This window comes from Enhydra lutris, unplaced genomic scaffold, assembly GCF_002288905.1.
Source record: "Enhydra lutris kenyoni isolate GAN:26980312 unplaced genomic scaffold, ASM228890v2 scaffoldscaffold64, whole genome shotgun sequence".
NCBI classification, from domain to species: domain Eukaryota; kingdom Metazoa; phylum Chordata; class Mammalia; order Carnivora; family Mustelidae; genus Enhydra; species Enhydra lutris.
The window spans coordinates 7148201-7167649 of record NW_019154148.1 but is presented as its reverse complement, the minus strand read 5'-3'; the positions used below and the strand labels follow the sequence as shown (position 1 = coordinate 7167649).

At 57.6% G+C, this 19449-nt stretch overlaps 1 protein-coding gene across 1 annotated transcript in view; it reads left to right on the top strand.

The window, feature by feature from the left end:
• The window catches only part of LOC111158877 (collagen type XXIII alpha 1 chain), a 308540-nt gene that overhangs the window by 280944 nt on the left and 8147 nt on the right, over positions 1-19449 (top strand). Inside the window, exons 6-20 of the mRNA XM_022521174.1 lie at positions 2512-2538; positions 4649-4675; positions 5998-6024; positions 10006-10122; positions 10899-10934; positions 11249-11275; positions 11718-11744; positions 13640-13693; positions 14013-14075; positions 14514-14558; positions 15916-15993; positions 16877-16930; positions 17489-17533; positions 18354-18443; positions 19258-19320. Coding sequence (XP_022376882.1) covers positions 2512-2538; positions 4649-4675; positions 5998-6024; positions 10006-10122; positions 10899-10934; positions 11249-11275; positions 11718-11744; positions 13640-13693; positions 14013-14075; positions 14514-14558; positions 15916-15993; positions 16877-16930; positions 17489-17533; positions 18354-18443; positions 19258-19320 — 780 coding nt within the window. The remainder of the gene's footprint in view (positions 1-2511; positions 2539-4648; positions 4676-5997; positions 6025-10005; positions 10123-10898; positions 10935-11248; positions 11276-11717; positions 11745-13639; positions 13694-14012; positions 14076-14513; positions 14559-15915; positions 15994-16876; positions 16931-17488; positions 17534-18353; positions 18444-19257; positions 19321-19449) is intronic.

The following is a 19449-nucleotide window of genomic DNA, read 5'->3' as shown; positions in this document are numbered from 1 at the left end:
ACGGGCCCCTTGTGTGTTCTGGGCCTGGGTGAGGCCTAGCAGGGCCTGTGCACGGGGTCCAATTTTAGCAGACTAAGAGGGAGGTCTCAGGCCCATGGATCCAGGGGTCAGGCCAGCTGGGAGCCAGCAGGAGGTGGGCCAGCGAGGGCAGTCCCTGGTGAGCCTCAGCCTGGGAACCCTCCTGACCAGGAGCCCTCAGATCCTAGACCCCACCCCATCTCCTGGGATTCCTTCTGCCCCCAGGACATGGCCTCGAAGTCCAGACCCTCAGCCGACCTTGAGGCTGGTGGCCAGGGCCACGTAAGGGACAAATTTTCAGAACTGCCCTGGCTTCCTGCCTGGAGCAAGACCCTGGTATGAGGAAAAGCCCCTCTTAGGGCATCTGGGGACGTAGCTGGCCCAGTTCAGGGAGGTCTGACTGTGCAGCCACGGAAGCTGACTGTTCGCTGTTGGGCCCCAGGCCGTGTGCAGACCTGAGGGAGGAGAGACTGGCTTCCAGGAGCCAGAGAGTGTCTCCCAGGTAGAGGAGCCAGGGCAGGGCCTTGAAAGCAGAGGGAACAGCTCAGGTGAAGGCATGAATATGGGAAAGAAGCAGAGAGCTTGGGAAGACCAGGGACACAGGACAGCCCCAAGGCAGAGGCTGGGCTGGGCCATGAGGACGCCAGTGCTGGGCATGGGAGTGCAGCCTCTGCAGGGCAGGGACACATGAGAGAGACCAGGATGGGAGGGAGGTTGATGCTGAGACAGAACTCCTCTCTGCTGCTCACAGGCCCTGTGCCTCTGGGCTGTGCTTTCTGCCCACGGTGCCCTCCCTAAAGCCCCAATTGTTACTTTCTCAGGCCAGAACTCCCTAATCTTTCCCAATACCCCCCAGAGCCTGGCAGGCTGCCCCCTGCTCAGAACTGCCAGAACCCTTTATCCTGCTCCAGACTTTCCACCTTATACTGTACATATCTACTCACGCTTCGTCTTTCTCACTACCTTTCCTTGCTTTGACTCAACACACACTGAGAGGCACGTGCTCTGTGCCAGGCCTCATCCGAGCACTGTTGACACGGGGATCAGACCTTTTTCCTGGATCCACTGGTAGACTTGTGTAGACCGCACGGTGTAATGTGCGACCCTTAGAAAATGGGCTCGGTGCAGGGACAGATGGCCTGACTTCTGAGAAGTGAAGGAGCCCCAAGGGCATCGTGAAGGAGGAGGTGACTGAACAGAAGACGGCACACAAGGGGGTGAGGGGTGTGCCCGGCGGGCAGGCGGTCCATGTGCAGGCTCAGGAGAGTGGAGCTGCCTAGAACATTTGCAGCATCTGTGGGACGAGGAGGCCGCGCAGGGTGGAGGACAGGGGTTGACAGAGACTGGTCAGACCCAGTTGGTGGCACTGCCCTCGGATTCTTGTATACTTCCACCTGGTGGGGGAGCTCAGCGGGGCTTTCTGAGCGGGCAGCGGCTGGACAGGCGGAGGGCGCCCGTGGGGGCTGCTTGGCAGCCGTCCCTGACCCCCTGCAGACACCACGGAGCCCCCAGAGCCTCTGCGATGTGCCAGCCCTTGGGACCCAGCCTTGGGAGATTTGGCTTCTCTTGACCTTGACTTTGGCCTGCTAAGGCCACAGCAGTGCAGGGAATTAAAAGAGCCTTGAGGACTCTTCAGGCCTGTCTTAGCCTGTTTGGGCTGCTCTAACAAAGGGCCACGGACTGGGTGGTCTAGAAACAACAGAAATCGACTTCTCGCAGCCTCGGAGGCTGGAGGTGTGAGGTCAGGATGCCGGTGCGGTCGGGGTTCTGGTGGGAGGCCCTCTTCCGGGCTGCAGGCGGCTGCCTCCTCCCTGTGTGCTCACATGGTGGACCCAGAGGCCAGCAGCTCTCTGGAACCTCTCTTCTAAATAGGCTGACGCCCCATTCATGAGGCTCCCAAAAGCCCCCCCTCCTAACACCATCACACCAGGGGTTAAGTTTCAACACATGCATTTTGCGTTCAGTCCCTGCTGACTTACATGTGAGTGAACTCAGTTCAAACTGGATTAAAGAAAAGCTGCGGACAAACAAAGTGTGCAGGGGTGGGGGGTTTCAGCAGCAGACCTTTTCTGCTCTCTGTCTCTTCACTCTGGCTTCCTCTCTGTTGGCTCTTCCTCAAGCCACATGGTGCCCCCAGGAGCTCCACCTTAGTCCCATCAGAGAAAAGAGCCCTCTTTCCCCTACAGGGCACCATCCAAAGTCCCAGACATGACACTCATCCCTGAACCCCTCACCCTGGTTGAGGGAATGTGACCGTACTCCCAAGCCCCATATGTGCAGATGGGGGTGGTCCTGGAGAAGAAGAAGGGCTCTGTCATTGGAGGAGGGGATTCTGGACAGCAAACACCCAGATGCCCTCACATGAAATGTACTCAGACCATGGGCTCACGTCAGGTTTTGGTCTTTGATACCCAGTAGTGCTTCTGGGTCATAAAACACACAGGAAATGCCTATCTGGTGTGTAACCTCTCTCTCTGTCTCTCTTATTTCCAGGGGCCACTGGGTCTGGATGGCAAGCCCGTAAGTGATTACAGGGAAATTCTAGGTGGTCCTGGGACTGGGCCACTTGTGGGGCTGGAAGTGATGGGGGGAGGGTGCCAGAGGGAAGGGGCCACCGGGAACCTGGCTCAGCACAGAGAGAAGTCATTTGGGCATCAGACTGGAGTTCAAATCCAGCTCCACTACCCGCTGACTGTGCACACTTGGGGAGGCCCTTCACCTCACAAGCCTGAGGCTCTGTCAAATGGGTCCATTGACCCTCCTCACTTGAACCAGCCCTGCAGGCTGGGGATGTGGAGAAGTGTAAATTGCACTTTGACATCGAGTCAGCCTTCAAAACATACAAGCCCCTCCTAGCAAGCCCCAGGCACAGAGCATTCCCCCCACCCCCCAGTCTCAAGACTTCCCAATGGTAGACATTGGGCTGATGAGTTCTCAACACCTGGGCCAGGAGCCTATGGTCCACAGGCACCTTCAGCAGAATGAACATGCTGCTCAGGGAGATAGCATAATTAAATAAATAATTGGATGTGGATGGATAGGCAGGTGGGTGGGTGGATGTATGGGTGGATAGCAGATGAATGGATTGATGGATGGAGGGATAGATGTATGGAAGGGAGTGAGGATGGATGGATGGATGACTAGCTGGGTAGATGGATGAACAAATGGATAATGAATAGCTGGATGGAAGGACAGACAGATGGATGGATAGATGAAAGAGTTGATGAACAAATGCATAAGTGAGTAGAAGGAAGGAAGGATGTATGAATGGATTGATGGAAGGATGGATGGTAGGATGGATGGATGGATGGAAAGAAGGTAGGATGTATATAAATGGATAGACAGATGGATAGATGGACTATCTTTGACTGGCTGGATAGATGGACAAACAAATGGATAATGAATAGCTAGATGGAAGGACAGACGGATGGATGGATAGATGAAAGAGTTGATGAAAAGATGGATGGAGTGGGTAGATGGAAGGAAGGATGCATGAATGGACTGATGGAAGAATGGCTGGGTCGATGGATGGTACGATTGATGGATGGATTGATGGATGGATGGATGGATGGATGGACGGACGGATGGATTGATGAATAGTTGCATGGAAGAACAGACAGATGAATGGTGGGTGGATGCAAGGAAGGATGTATGAATGGATTGATGGATGGATGGATGGATGGGTGGATGAAAAAAATGGATTGATAAATGGTTGGATAAAAGGACAAATGGATAGATAGATGAATGGGTTGATGAATGGGTGTATGGGTTGGTAGACGGAAGGAAGGAAGGATGGTTGGGTAGAAAGATAGATGAGGTTATAAATCAATGATTGTACAATGGTTGGACGCATGGGAGACTGAGTTAGCGGGTGGACAAATGCATGATGGTTGAGCGGACAAGAGAGTGAAGGAATGAGTGAAATAGTAAGTAACTGAGGAGCTGCCAGACGATGTGTGCCATATCAGAGGATGGAGAAATGAGCTGACCTCTTATGTGGACAAGTCATTAGGTGAATGAACCAGCAAACCTATTATGGACTGAAGGGATAATGGAAAGTTAGGGGCAGCAGCCATCAGGCACAGGAGGGGCTGAGCTTGGAGGGCTCTGCTCTGTGGGGGGAGTGACAGCACATGTGTTCCTACCTCAGCTGAGAGGTCCCGGCCACCCTCAAGTCCCCTGGCGCCCCTCACGCAGAGGAGCGGGGTGTGGAACTGTCCTGGGCCCAGCAAGGGCAGCTGTCATTAAAAGCAGACAGGGGCGCCTGGGTGGTTCAGTGGGTTAAAGCCTCTGCCTTCGGCTCAGGTCATGATCCCAGGGTCCTGGGATCGAGCCCCACGTCGGGCTCTCTGATCAACAGGGAGCCTGCTTCCTCCTCTCTCTGTCTGCTTCTCTGTCGGGCTCTCTGATCAACAGGGAGCCTGCTTCCTCCTCTCTCTCTCTGCCTGCTTCTCTGTCTACTTGTGATCTCCGTCTGTCAAATAAATAAATAAAATCTTTAAAAAAAAAAAAAAAAGCAGACAGACATGTGTTTCCCCACCCAGCTCCCCATGGCTCTGCTCAAAGCCTTAGGGAACCCAGCCCAGTCCTCCCCTCTCAGGCCTGTTTTTCTTTACCTTTTTTTCTGCAGGGACTTCCAGGCCCCAAAGGGGAAAAGGTAAGTGATGCCTGCAGCTGTCTAGATGCGGATATGATGAAGGATGCCAGAAACCTGCCTCCAAACCCCAGCTCTGGAGTGTCGCCCTGGGCAGGTCACATCCCCTCCTGGAACCTCAGTTTCCCCATCTGGAAGGTGGGGCTAAGAGTGCCTGCCTCCTAATGGTTACACGGCTTATATTTAACGATCCCGAGTGACATTGGAGTCCCCTCCACACCAGAGAATGACAAAACTCAAAGCAAGGTCTTTGCAAAATGAGGAGTTTCCGAAGCAAAAAATCATGGAAGAGAGGGGGGGAGGGGCCGGAGCCAGGAAAGCCTGGGGGGCGGGGGTTTGAACAGTCACTATAGATGGTATTCTTTGTGAGGAGTGTGTGGGCCCCCACCCCAAGGCAGACAGATGTGGGGAGCTGCCCCTGTGGTCCTTACAGCACCCCCCGTGAGAAAAGCTTCCCTGGCATTTGGCACGAAATGTCACGGCAGACCCCTGGAGGGCTGGAGCCTCCAAGTGCCATGGAAGGGAAGGGGCGGGAGGGGCCACCCATGTGTCCCACGGCAGGATCAGAGCAGGGAGGGGCCAGAGCAGATGCCCATGTGGTAGGACCCTTCTAGGATCCACATCTGGGCCACGTCCACTCCAGCCGCCCACTGTGATGTGCCCTCCGAGGTAAGTAAGGCCAGCCACCGTCCCCGGCCACCCTCAGAGCTGTGCCGGGCACAGGATCCCAGGCTCAGAGCCTCAGGGTTGCCTTAGGGCTCCCCCACCAACCTCATGGCTTTCGATCGGTTGGCCGGCTCCGTGGGCCTCAGTTTCCCTATCTGTCAGTTAAAGCAACCTAACGGAGAAGTGATTTCCTTCCTGCTGTCTCCGGTTGAACAAAGCAGAGGCTTTGAACCCAGAGAGAGACTGGCATCTTGGCACCCGTCCCTTCGTGACATCCAGCCCCAGAGCTTGGTGACTTTAGACGGTCAAGTAATTACCATTCTTTGCTGTGCGAGGTTCCAGGATTCCAAGAGGACGCGGGGCATGGGGAGCAGCTCATCTCTGCTCTGCCATGACTAGGGGCTGGCCACAGGCAACACAGCGCCTGGTTCCAAGCCCTGTGTGTGCGCTGGCTGTGAGACTTCAGGCTGGCTACTTTGCCTCTCTGTGTTTCGGTTTCCTCATTGAAAATGGAGATTAGAAATAGAACTCTCGTGATATGTTCGTTAGACTTGGGTGAGACTAAGTGGCTAAAGCAGGGAGCACAGAGTAAATGCTTATATACGTGTGATAAGGTAAAAATAGTAGCAGTGACCCGTCTTCCTGCTCTTTGTCCTTAGGGCGCACCAGGAGACCTTGGCCCTCGGGTAAGAGCTGACGCAAGACCCCCTCACCCACCCCACACAGTTCACGTTACCATATAATAAGGTGTATCTAGCGTCTCTTTTGGGTCCCTGCCCCTTACCGCATGGGCCCACAGTCTCTGCCCACTGCCCACCATCTGTCCTTCTGTGGGGTTTCATTTAAATGGCCATGGGCTGGAAAATCCAGGGCTTCCTCACAGTCATATTTGTTACCGTGGATGGGGGGCAGGGTAGGGACAGTGGGGCTAGCGCTGCCCCCAGACCCGAGACTGACCTTCGTGAGGATGGCTGGCACCTCAGGAAGAGGGAAGGTTATGGGTCAGCAGCTGAGCTCTGCCACTTACCAGCCAAGTAACCTTGAGTGACTCCCTTTCCCCTCTGTGACTCAGTTTCTCCAGCTGTGGTGGGCGGGATTGACAGCCCCTTATCCAAGCTGCTATAGCAAAGGTTCATGGCAGTCTTAAAGGTGGGCACCCAGCACCCAGCCCAGGGACAGTAGATCCCCTGGCCTTCGGTGTCCCCAGGGCCCAAGGGATCCAGAAGTACCTTGTGCCAAACCTGGGGTCTCTTCAATGAAGCAGAGTGGGGAGCCCAGGTCGGATGGGCCCCACAAAGCAGATCTGGGCAGAGGGTCACATCAGGGGCCCTAAGAGCATGCCCCCTCCATTCCTGCCACAACTGGAGTGGAGGCCCATCTGTACTAGAGGGGGCTGCTCCCTAAAAAGGTTATGGGGTGGAAATTGTAGCCAGTGAGCAAGTACCCCCACAGCCAGCATCTGTAAGCACTGAAGGCAGGGATGGAGCAGGAGTGAGGGGCAGGCACTGTGGATGGGGGACGGGAAGGGGAGACAGCTAGAGGGCTAAGTGTGGGCCTGGTCCCGGTCCTGGTCCCGGTCCCAGTCCCAGCTCTGCGGCCCCACAGGCCCAAGCCCAGTTTATGCCACCAGACCAGAAGGGCCCATATAACAGGTGGTCGTGAGCAGGAGCCGAGAGCCCTGGGCTGGCCAGGCTGAGGCCCCAGGACAGAGCTCTTCTGTGCTGGGCCTTTGGTTGGAGGGCAACCATGGGGTCCCCAAAAGCTGAAGTCAAATCCAGGGTACCCACGTTGAATTTGGTGACCACTGAGAAAAAGCCTTTTGCTTGCTTTCTGGTGGGTGTACAAACACTGATCTTCTGGAAAGGGCGTGCCCACTCCTCAATTGATAAGCTCCCCTAGCACGGGAGTCATGAGAGATCTTTCCCAAAGCCCTCCCTCCACCCTTCATGGGTATCCTCTCATTGTCCCAAGTTTCCAGCCACCTCCAAATCAGCCTCCACCCTTGAAAGTTCCATGGCTTAAAACAACAACGGCCCCGGTTGTGGGTGGGGGTTGGGGGGAGCAGATCTCTCTCATCAAAGCCAGTCCAAGATAGTGGCACCCTCCCATGGCCTTGATGGATGCAGCTGTTGGCTGGGAGCCCAGTGGGGAGGTATGTGCTTCAAGTCCTCTCCCAGCGTGGCAGTGGGCTTCCCAGAGGGGCGTCCCAAGACTAGCATTCCAGGAGGCCAGTTAAGAGCCTGGCACGCCTCACTTCCATGGCATCCTGTTTGTCCCATCAGCCACGGGGCCCGCCCAGAGTCAACATGGAGAAAGAGGAGCAGACCTTCTCTCTTGGTGGGGCAATGGAGGGGGGGCACTGCAAGGGTCCTGTGGGATGGGAACGAGCATATCGGCCATCTTTGGAGAACATAGTCCTCCTTTCCCCGTCGCTGGGCTGGGTTGAGAGGCTTTGCCCCCCCGAAACAGCTTTGTCCCTTCCTAAGTCACCCTTTCTGCCTTCCTGACCACACAACCTGTTTGCTGGCTAGATGGTTTTTCCACGGCTCAATCCAGGCTTTATAAGTAGAGACCATCACGGGTACAGTCGCCGCGTCTTCAAGGTAGCCTGGCCCAGTGGCGTGTCCGGGCCTGCTGGTTTGCGTGCTCCCTTGACTCACCCCTGCGTTTCCATGGTTAGACCTCAGCCAGCCCGATCCCAGCACGCAGGCAAGGCAGCTGGCCAGCCTCGTGTCCCGAGTAACTCAAGGTCAGAGCCTACCAACATCTGCTGGGACCTGCTCACGTGTCGAAACCCATTTACCTCCCCAATAAGTAGAGTCCAGGCCAGTGGTACCCATTGTGGGGCCCCTGGGCTGTGGAGGGAGCGGGGACTAGGGTGTCTTCCAGTTCTTCCTGACACAGCAGCAAATGGAGCAGGAATCACCCACTGCCGTCCCCACCTGCACCTGGGCAAGCTAACCCGACTGTCAGCTTGCTGTATGTCAGACTGGAGTCCTGGCCTCCGGGTCGGGACCCTGATTGGTGGACACTGAGAGCCTCGGTCTATTTTTTAATTGGGGAAAACCGATGAACTGTGTCTGGGGTCCAGTTGGCAAGAGAGGGGAACCTTCACATTACGGGAGCCAGGGATTCTGAATGCGTCCAAAAGGCATCGCTTTCCTCAGTGGCCCTGAGGAGCTGCTGCCATTCCTAGCTGTGCAACCCTGGGGAAATGATTACCCTCTCTGTTCCTGATTGCTCTACCTGTAAAATGGGTCGATACAGTGCCATGGCTGGGTGGTCGCAAGGGTTGGGGGGAGCCAGCTTCCAGGGAGATCAGTGCAGGGTGCACGGGGTCGGAGGAGGGTTACCTCCGCAAGAGGCTTCTGCGTTTCTCAGCTACGGGAAGTTTGGGGACTGCTGTCACTGTGAGCCGGGTGTGCATGACCTTGCCCCGTGCCACAGGGGCAGCAGGAAATGCCGGTGGCACCGTGGCCCCCCTTTCCTTGCAGCTGGGGGCCACGAGGTGAGGGCTCTGGCTGCCTGAGGTCTGACCCCGTACTAACATCAGGTCCTTGAGTTGGGGGCGGGATGCTGCATGACTGAGACTTTGTGGCCCTTTGTTGCTCTCCTTTTTTTTTTTTTTTTAACTTTGTATCGCAAGATGACTGTCGGTTCACAATTAGTTGTCAGAGGTGGTCCCCATGCACCTGTCCTCCACGCTCCCCGATGGTGACATCTTGCCTCCCCGTGCAATGTAGTCGCACAACCAGATAATTGACAGAATCCACCTGCCTCATGGGGAGCTCAGCCATCTTGCCCATCAGGGTGCGTTGAAAAGTCTGGGCGACGTCATCACACTCAGTAGACTCGGATAACCACCACAGGAAGATCCCCTGTGCTTCTTCAGTCCCCTCCTGCCCTGCCCCATCCCTGCCCCCACCCCCGGCAGCCACCAGTCCGTCCTCCATCTTCATGATCTTTCCATGTCCACCCTGGGGTGTATTTGCAGCCGTAGAGTCTGAGCCACTGAGATTGGCTTTTCTCACTCAGCGTCGTCCCCCGAGATCCATCAGAGCTGTTCCAACTTGGCTATGCCTTGTTCCTTGTCATTTTGGCGGAGCTGTGCTCTGTGACACAGCTGTCGCTTAACCGTCCCTTAGCCGTTCACCCATGGAAGGACATTTGGGTTGATTCTAGTTTGGGGCTGTTACCCCTAGAGCAGCTGTGAGCATCCGCGGGAGTTTTCATCGCTCCGGGTAAGGCCCCAGAAGCGCACCTCCAACATGGGATAAAGGAGGCTGGCCTACGAGGAAGGCCCTTCAGGACGCGTGCAGACCCCTTTCTGGGGGATGGGGCTGGTGGAGCCCACATGCTCTGCTCCTGTACCCAGCGTGTCTCATCTCAACGGAACACCAGAGCTGAGCTCCAGGCACTAAGGGCTGGGAGAATGGCACATCCCTTAGCTTTTATGCCAAAGTACAGGGACCTGTCTGTCCCTGTGGCTGCTGAGAAGCCACGAGAAGCCCAGGAACCAAACACTTTCCTCTGAGCCACCCCTCACCCCCAAACCCGCAAGGGCTAGGGGAGGGAAGGCATCTGGCCAGTTGTCTGCAGAGGCTACTCTCTGGAGACTGGAGCCCCTCCCCTCCCCCTCACAGTAAGCCAGGCCCCATCTCTTCCAGGGAGACCAAGGGCGAGATGGAGCTGCTGGGCCTCCGGGGCCCCCTGGACCCCCTGGAGCCCGGGGCCCTCCTGGCGACACCGGGAAAGATGGCCCCAGGGGAGCACAAGGCCCAGCGGTAAGAGAGGGCATGGAGGTAGAATACCCCTGTCCCCAGTTCAGACCCAAACCCACATTGCCTAACCCCAACCCCAACTCAGACACCTGCCCCACTCCAGCCTTAGACCGGATGCCGTTTAAGACCTTGACCCCAAACCCATTCCCAAATCCTGGTCCACACCCTCATTTCTGGCTATTATCCAGACCCTACCTCTGGCCCCTACACTCTGACCTGACTCCAAACCCAACTCTTACCCTGCACCCTAACCCCAAATACAACCAGAGACCCTAACCTGACCTTAGTTGCAATTTCAGTCTCGATCCTAACCCTGACCCTGAGACCCATATGGAGGTGTTTCCTCCCCAGATTTTATTCCCCCCACCCACTCTAGCTCGCTCTCCCCCCAATTCCTTCCCTCCCTCCAGTACTAACTAGTTAGGCTCAGTTGTCCTCCTATAGCTCTACCCAGACTCTGGAGGCCAGCAGGGACTTAGGCCTGTCCTTCCCCTTCCACGCAGAGCCAGCCCCTCCACCAAACTGCCACCAAATTGCCACCAGGGTCCCCTCTTGGGGCAGCTAGCTACTCAGTTGGCTTATCCATTCCTATTCCTGTTGGGCACCTAGCTCCCTGAGCCTCAACGTTCTCATCTGCAAAGTGGGAACAAGGACACCCGCTCATGAAACAAGAGACAGCTTGGAGCCCCAGCCCAGGGCACAGCGCAGGGAGTGGGCTCCGTTAACCGTGGAGTCCCTGTGTCCCTTCATCAAGAGGGTCTCCTCTTCTGCCTCCTCAGGGTCCCAAAGGAGAGGCTGGACGTGACGGCGAGATGGTCAGTATCCAGGGCATTGGGGCAGCCTGGGGCCCCATTCATTCAGGGGGCCAGAAGCCCCCATCCCACTCACGGCCAGCAGTGGGGAACCGATGGGCCAGGCCCCCAGCTCTGCATCCCTTAGAGGGCGCCCCCCACCCCAGGCCACTGCCCTGCTTGAGATCTGACACGGAAGCAGCCCTAGGCCAGCAGGCCTAGAAGGGGCAGCATGGCCCAGCCTCCTGCCATCTGGCACTTGGCGTCGCCCTTTACACAATGATGCCCAAAAGCAGCCACCGGTATCCCATTTAATACTTTCTCCTCTCTTATTCCAGGGCCTGAAGGGACTCCCAGGGCCCAAGGTGAGTGCTCCCCTGTCCCCTCCCCAGGCCTGGGAGGGATGGGCTCCCATCCCCTCCCCCACCCCCACAGGTCAGCTGTTCCTTTTCTTCTTTGCCTGCTGTGGGGGCGGGGGATGGACTGGGTCCCGCCTGAAGAAGAAGGGCTTTCCTTGTTTTCTCCCTCATCTCAGAAACACCCCCCAGAGGCTGTGGCATCACATGCCCACTTGTAAGAGCACTGACTTGTCCGGGGTCATTCAGCATGGGGGAGGGGACCCTGGTCAGGAGCGGAGTCCGGGACTGTCAGCCCCACCATCCCTGTGCACCTGTCTGAGGGTCCAGGATCTCTGGGCCATCCCCGGTCATCAAGGCCAGTTCCACCAGAGGAGCAGGTGGCCTGGTGTCTGGGCCATGTTCTCAGGGCTCTGACCTCTCTCTTGTACCCCTCTGCCTTCCATCTTAGGGTGAGCCTGGCATTCCTGGAAAGAAGGTGAGGGGGGCCCCCAGGAAGGGCTTCCTGGTGGGGGTGTGGGAAGTGGTTAGGGAGATGGGCAGGGGCTCCCCAGGGCAGCAGGCGGGTGGTGGCCACAGGGATGTCCTCACCAGACCCAAGTCCAATTTCCTTCATTTACTCGCTTATTCACCGATTCTTTCCTTTCTGCAAACACAGCAAATTCGTTCCCACTTCAGGGACCTGGACAGTGGTTCTCAAAGTGTGGTCCTGGGACCAGCAGTATCAGCATCGCTGGGGTCTTAGGGGCATTTGGGGGCCGATCTTGGATCCACCTAGTCAGAGACACCAGGGGCAGGCCACTGGGATGTTGTGATTTATAATAAATCCATATTTGGTCTTAGTCCTCTGGTTTCTGGAGCAGAGCTCCTAAAACCCTTGGAATGTCCTGGGTGATGAACCAAATTTGAAGGTGTCTATTGTTACGTTAATGGGGCGACTTTAGGGACAACCGCCCCACCAGGATGGGAGCTGGTTGCTGGAGAACCAGTCACATGATGGGAGGGTTGGAGCTTTCAGTCCCGGTCACCAGCCTTCCAGGGAGGGAGAGGGGCTGCAGGTTGAACCAATCTGACCCGTGGCAGGTGATTTCATCACTCCCACCTCTGTGATGATGCCTTCGTAAAAACCCCAAAGGATGGGGGTTCTGAGAGCTTCCGGGCTGGTGAACATGGGGAGAATTGGGGAGAGCGGCAGTCCTGGAGAGCTCAGGGACCTTCTGCACCCCTTCCCCATGCCTTGCCCGCTGCATCTCGCTGTTCCCGACTTCTATCCTTTATGATAAACTGGGAATCTAGTAAGTAGAGTGTTTCCCTGAGTTCTGGGAGCCGCTCTAGCAAGTTAATGGAACTCAGGGAGGAGGTCATTGTAACTGTGGGTCTATGACCAATCTATAACACAGCTTCTTCCTGGTGCCTAAAGTGGCGGGTGCAGGGGTGGGGGGGTGCTGGCTTATAGGACTGGGTCCTTAACCTGTGGGATCCAACGCTCTCTCCAGGTTGACAAGTATCAGAGTGGGGTTAAATTGTAGTGGGGAATCCCCTGGGTGGGGGTGTGGACACACCCCGCACCCATCAGAATTGGTGACCAGAACTTTTATTTATTTCTTTTAAAGATTTGATTTATTTATTTGAGACACAGAAAGAGAGCACTAGCAGTGGGGAGGGGCAGAGGGAGAAGGGAGAAGCAAACTTCCCGCTGGGCAGGGAGCCCGATGTGGGACTCAATCCCAGGACCCTGAGATCATGACCTGAACCGAAGGTAGACACTAAACCAACTGAGCCACTCAGGCGTCCCGTTGGTGACCAGAATTTGTAGCTGTGGTCTGTCCAGCACCTCTCCCGGGGTGATACTGGCATGCACTCAAGTTTGGGAACCACTGGCCTGGGGTGATCTCCTTCTACCCCTTCCCTTGCCAGGTCTCCAAAAAGCTCCCCTAGGTCGCTCTGATCCCTCCATCCCACCACCCCCTTAAACTCTTTTCCCAGCACTGCTTCCACCTCCTGGCCTGGTGCTGTGGGTTTATCTGGATAGTTCCTTGACCTCAGGCCCCTCTCTTCCCCCACTGAGCAGGGACCCTATCTGCCTGGCCTACAGACGTGCTTACACGTATTGACTGAAGGAGCCAATCCCCTCTCCTCCACCTGCCCGCCCCTCCCTTCCGTGCGCCAATCCCCCTCATGCGTGCTCTGGGCTGGCCCTGGGGGACCCACCCTGCCCCGCCCCCCTGTCCCCACCCAGTGTGACCAATGTTGGCCCCCACAGAGGTCTGGTGGTCTGGTGGGCTGGTGGGCAAGGGAGCGTGGGATGGGGGAGACAGCCAAAACCGGTATGCCTGGGCCTGAGGGCTGCAGCCTCAGCTGCTCTCTCCTCAGGGGGATGACGGGATTCCAAGCCAGCCAGGGCTCCCCGGACCCCCAGGCCCTAAGGTAGGTACCTGTGCCTCCCCCAGAGGGCCCCCTGCCTCCCACCTCCCTTGGCTCCCAGCGGTCTGGTGAGACCCCTAGCGGCCCTTTCACAGTGCAGGTTTGGGGGGTGGCGCCCACTCTACCCTGTCCCCAAGGTAGGACAAGGGTATCATCCTTGCTCTCTTGCCAGCCTGTCTCCAAAATATCACCTGAGCGCCCCCCCACCCAGGGGCCCTAACTATGTCCCAGAGGGGCTCAGGTGTGTTCCCCAGGAATCACAACGCCTGCAGCCCCAGCCGGCCCCTGGCACACTCACTCACTGCGAACATCTCTATTGCAGGGCGAGCCAGGGAACACGGGGCCTCCAGGAGAAAATGGTGTGGACGGCGCCCCAGGGCCAAAGGTGCCTCGCAGTGCGCAGCTCAGACCTGTGCCCCCATCCTGGGGTCATGTGGCTTTGCCTCCTTTTGCCCTTTTAAGTGGGGAGTTGCGGGAGGACGTGGGATCTGGGGTCTGGTTCTGCGGGCTGTCAGAGGCTGGCCCCAGGGGTGGCCACAGGTTTGGGTGAAGGACAAGCCCCCTCCCCCAAGCTTGACCATGTGGCTCAGTCATCCTGCAGTTGGGGAAGCCAGGCCATCCCTCAGTGGCCCAGCTCTACACACTGTGGGGTCTGAGGGGGCTCCCGTTGGACCCTCCTTCCAGGAGCTCTGTTTCTGGGGCACTTACTGCATATGGATGTCCCTTGGGGCTCCAGCACGTGGGCCTCACGCTTTTGGGTGACGGGGACTGGAGGGGCATGGGGCAGCCACGCACATGTGGCTGCAACCTTGCATCTCCCCAGGGAGAGCCCGGCCAGCGAGGCGTGGACGGAGTCTCAGGACTGCGGGTAAGTGAGTCCCCCCTCCAGCCATGCCAAGGGAACCCAGGGGCCTGGAGCTCTTCAGATGCACCCGTCATTTCCCGCGGGAGACCCCAGAGGAGCCCTGGAGCTCCGGGAAATGGGAGTCTTCTTTTTTTAATCATTCATTACTGATTTTCAAATTTTCAATCTCACCATACCTACTTTCGGTAAAACGTTCAAATACACATGTGTGAAAACGAGCTGTCCCCAGCTGAGTGTCCGCCCTCCCAGAGTCTTGTCTTATGTTCAAGCACAGACCTTCTGTGCATCACCTGGGGAGGGAGTGGGGGTGACCCTCCCCCAGCAGGGTGCCTTGTCCCACCTTGCAGTTTGTCCCTGTCTCCAGAAGCAGAGCCACCCCTGCGCTGGTCTCCGATCCTTTGCGACCAGCCGCTGTCAACCCACCTTTAGTTCAACACCAGGGGTCCCGTTCCCTGCTCGGTGGCCTCCAGCAATCACAAGCCTGAACACTCCCGGAGGCTGCTTTTCTCCTCCGAAAAAAACAAGGCTGATAAGCCCACAGTCTGGTCGCACAGGTGGCAGGGGCTGGATTCAGAACTGAGCGTGGGATTCTGGGGGACTGTGACTGCGGAGCCTGCTGGCAAGGGAGGACCCCTGGCCAGGGTCTCTGGGCCCTCTGTAGGGGGCTGGCTCCAGGCCTGAGCAGAGTGCTGCCCATCCCTCACGGTGGGCCCAGTAGAGAGCAGCCTGGGGCAGAGGGAGGTTTATCGAGGAAGGGTTGGGTGAGGAGGGCCCCTATTAGAGCACGTGCGGGTGTGGACAGGTGGGTGTGGACACCTGCGTTTGCAGACAGTCCTACGCACACGTGAGCATGCACAGCTTCTACCAGAGCCTGGGACACTGAGGCACTGAGGCACAAGGCTGAGATCGAGCTGGCAGTTGGTCTACACGGTGTCTGGGCATTTGGGGGAACGTGTTGATTTCTGCACCTTTGTACGGCCGACATTTAGAAATCGGAAGAACTTCACATCAGAATGAGACTTTCTGTTTTCCCTGGAGAACTCCTGGTTGAGACCCCAGGGGACTTGGGTTCCCACGGGACTGGCAGCCAAAGAAGGCAGGAGCCTATTCTTCTGTTGGCTCCAGGCCCCGGACACCTGCTGTCCAGGCCCTGGAGTGTCTCTCAGGGACTGGGGTGCCCGTGGCCATGTAGATCCTGGAGGATGAGCTCGAGGGGGTCCCATCGGGTTACAGCCGAGCCACCACACGGCACACGGACTTTCCCTCCGTCATGTGGGCGGGGTTCCTAGGGTCCCGGGTTCAGATACACATGCGGCCGCCTCTGCCCCACCCTGAAATTCTCACTTTTCCTCTGCCTCAGGGTCCCCAGGGCCTCAAGGGTGAGCAAGGAGACACGGTGGTGATAGACTACGATGGCAGGATTCTGGACGCCCTCAAGGTAGGTTAGTGGCAGGACCGGGATGTATCCTGGTTCTTTTCCTGGGGAGACAACCACATACTTAGTGTATCGGTCCTGCATTTCTTTACACAAGGGTCGGGGGACAGCTTAGCACAAAGACCCCAGCTTCACCAGGTGTGTCTGATAAGGAAATCAGAGTTGTGCTGAGCACCCTCTACCCCAGATGCTAAGAGCTGCCGTGAATATGGCTTATGTTACCCTGAGCTCCCCAGAGGCCAAAGTGAAAAGGGAAGCTCCCTGCTCAGGGGCAGGAGACAGACCATTTCCTGATGTCCAGTCCCAGCAGGCCCTCCTGGCACCTTCCCCAGGGAGCACAGGCTGGAGGGCTACGTCTTCTAGTAGCTGTTGGGGGAGGATGATGGCAGCCAGGCCTGCCCCCAAGGAGCCTCAGGAGTGAGCAGGGGAGTGTTGTGATGAAATCTATGTTTGGGGGATACTGGCTCTAAAGGCAGGGGATTCTGGACCCACCATTGCAGTGGACTCCGTGGTATCCCACCTGGTCCCTGGTGACACCTCCCTCCCCCCCCCCACAAGACAAGAGTGGGGACTGGGTGAGAAGCAGTCAGTGAGGGGCTTTTTTTTTTTTTTAAGATTTTATTTATGTATTTGACAGGGAACACAAGTAGGCAGAGAGAGAGAGGGAAATAGGCTCCCTGCCAAGCAGAGAGCCCGATGTGGGGCTCGATCCCAGGACCATGGGATCATGACCTGGGCCAAAGGCAGAGGTTTAACCCACTGAGCCACCCAGGCACCCCCAGTGAGGGGCTTTGACGCTGCTGCAGGCCAGCCAGAGCCCCAGCTCCTGGCGGGTGGTGGTGGGGGTACTCGTGTACACACTGACCAGTTTGACTTTCACACACAGGGTCCTCCTGGGCCACAGGGGCCTCCAGGGCCCCCAGGGATCCCCGGAGCCAAGGTGAGTTCATGGGCCCATTGTGTGGCCCCCTCCAAGCCCCCGAACTCCAGCGCCCACCTCCCCTCTCCTGTCTGCCATGCTTACTCCGCTTCTCTCCTGGCATCCCGGCCTGACTCCTGGGGGTTCAGAGAAAGTGGCCTAACCAAGCTGGATGTCCTGCTCCTGGCCCTCACTCCTCCCTGGAGGCCTCATTCCCACATGTAAACCCCAGGTCCCATAGATGACAGACAGAGCCGTTCCTATGGCCCGCACCCATCACCTACCCACCGCTGCCTGGCTGGCTCAGGAGACCTGGAAATGAGGCGAGATCTGGTCCCGGCTGTTGCCCTGGGCCGTGTGTCCTGCCACGAGTCATTGAATCTCCCCGAGCCTCAGTTTCCCAAGCTCTCACCCCCTAGACTGTAAATTATAGCCCCAGTCTGCATCTGCCTGGAGGAGCTGAGGAGGCGGCTGGGGACCAGGGCACACCTTCCTAGGCTCTGCCCACTTTAGGGACCACAAGGCCCTCTCGGAGACCATGAGACATCATAACCCCCCTTGCTTTCTGTTCCCTTCCAGGGTGAGCTGGGATTGCCTGGTGCCCCAGGAATCGACGGAGAGAAGGTCTCTGGGCCTTTTGTTTGCTTGGCGATGCTGGTGCCTAGTGGTGGGCTGCGTGTGGGCGTGTGTGTGTGTGTGTGTGTGTGTGTGCGCAGGGTTAGCACAGGGCAGAGTGTGCAGCCAGGGTGCTTGTCCTGGTTCTGCCCTTACACCTCGGGCAGGTTGCTCGCTTTCTGGCAGCCTCAGGTCCTCACCTGGAGGGGAGGACAGTCCCAAGGTGTAAGCCTTAAATAATCGTGTGTGTGTAAAACACTTAGGGCGCGATCTAGGGCAGAGTGTTCAAATATTAGCTAACGTCGGTCCTGTTGCTCTGGGTCCTACGAGTGTGGCTCTCAGTGCACACTGGTGTGTCCCCACGTGCACAGCATGGGGTCGAGGGCATCACTGGACGTTCATGGCCGTGGCTTTCGTGCCACGTCTTGGATGCGTGATTCTGTGATTGGCTGACAGAGGCAGTGAGTGGCTGGGAGGGGCATTGGGTAGGTGGATGGTTGGTTGTACGTGGGGTCTGGGGTCTCCCACCACCGGCTCCTGAGATGCGAGCACAGGGTCGACCCTCCACCCCAAGACCTGTAAGGGCCCCTACAGGGGCTGCCCAGTCTCACTCCCTCCACCCGTCCCCACACTGGTCCCCCCCGCATGCCTGTCTTCATCCAAGCTCCTCAGTGCATTCATCTTCTGGGTCAGAGCCAGGGACCTAGGATGAAGAAGTGGGGGTGGGAGTCTGGCTTGGTCAGGAGTAAGCTCTGGGGAAGCCCCCTGTGGTGAGGGAAGGGAGCATGCCTGCTGAGTTCCACCGACCCCCTGTTCTTGTGGCTCGCAGGGTCCCAAAGGAGCCAAAGGAGACCCAGGAGAGGCTGGGCCAACCGGACCCAAAGGGGAGGCAGGCGAGATGGGCCTGTCAGGCCTCCCGGTAGGTGGGGCACGGGGTCCACCCTCCTCTGCCCCCATGGGGTTCCAAGGCCAATGTGTTCCCCCAACAGCAGCCATGGGGGAGGGGGGCACCGCTAGGGCCCTACCAATTCCGCCCAGCCCAGGGGCTGCAAGCCTTTGAGCCTTTGAAAGGCAGCTTGGACTCTCTGAGCCTCCACATTCTCTTCCTCTTCTGTGCGAGGACTTCCCAAGGCCCCCCCCCCCGCCCCCCACCAAGGTGGAACAGAGCCGGCAGGTGGTTAGAGCCCCCGCTGACTGCTCAAGTTTGCGTTCTCCTCTGTCCCCTGCTGGCTCCGCAACACTGCACAAGTGTCCTGACCTCCCTGGGCCTCGGTTTCCCCGCCTCTAAAATGGGGATAATAATCTCCCACTCAGGAGGGCCTGCACGACGGGGCCAAGAGTGGTGGCTGGCCATGTGATTCAGTACGCACTGTCACGGTCATGGTGGCTGGACGGGAAGAGCTGCGGGTTCAAGTAGCTAGCTAGCTAGGGGATAGATGCCCCTTTTCCCATCTAGTGTCCATCCATAGGGCTCCCTCAGCTAGAGAGGTCTTTGGTTCCAGAGCCCCTGGGTGCCCCCTGCCCCACAGGAGAGAGTTTATGCTCTCCAGAAACCCCCTTGCTGGGTGCCCAGAGCGTGTCTGTCACGGATTTAGGGGAAACTGTTTTGAGCTGTAAATGCCAACTCATCGCTCCCGCTGGGGGCCTCATGAGGAAGGCAGGGGAAGTGCACCTACGGCGGGCGGTGGGTCTGGTGATGGGCAGAAAGGGCTGAAGGCCATCCTGTCCTGCAGGGCACCGACGGGCCCAAGGGGGAGAAGGGAGAGTCAGCATCTGACAGTCTACGAGAGAGCCTGGTAAGGGGGGCTGCTGAGGACCAAGGTCTCCCCTTAATTCCCGGCCCAGGACAGCTGGGGCTCTGAGCCTTGGGACAGAAAGGCCACCTGGCCTGACCAAAGCCAGGGCAGCAAGGGAGTGGGAGGGGG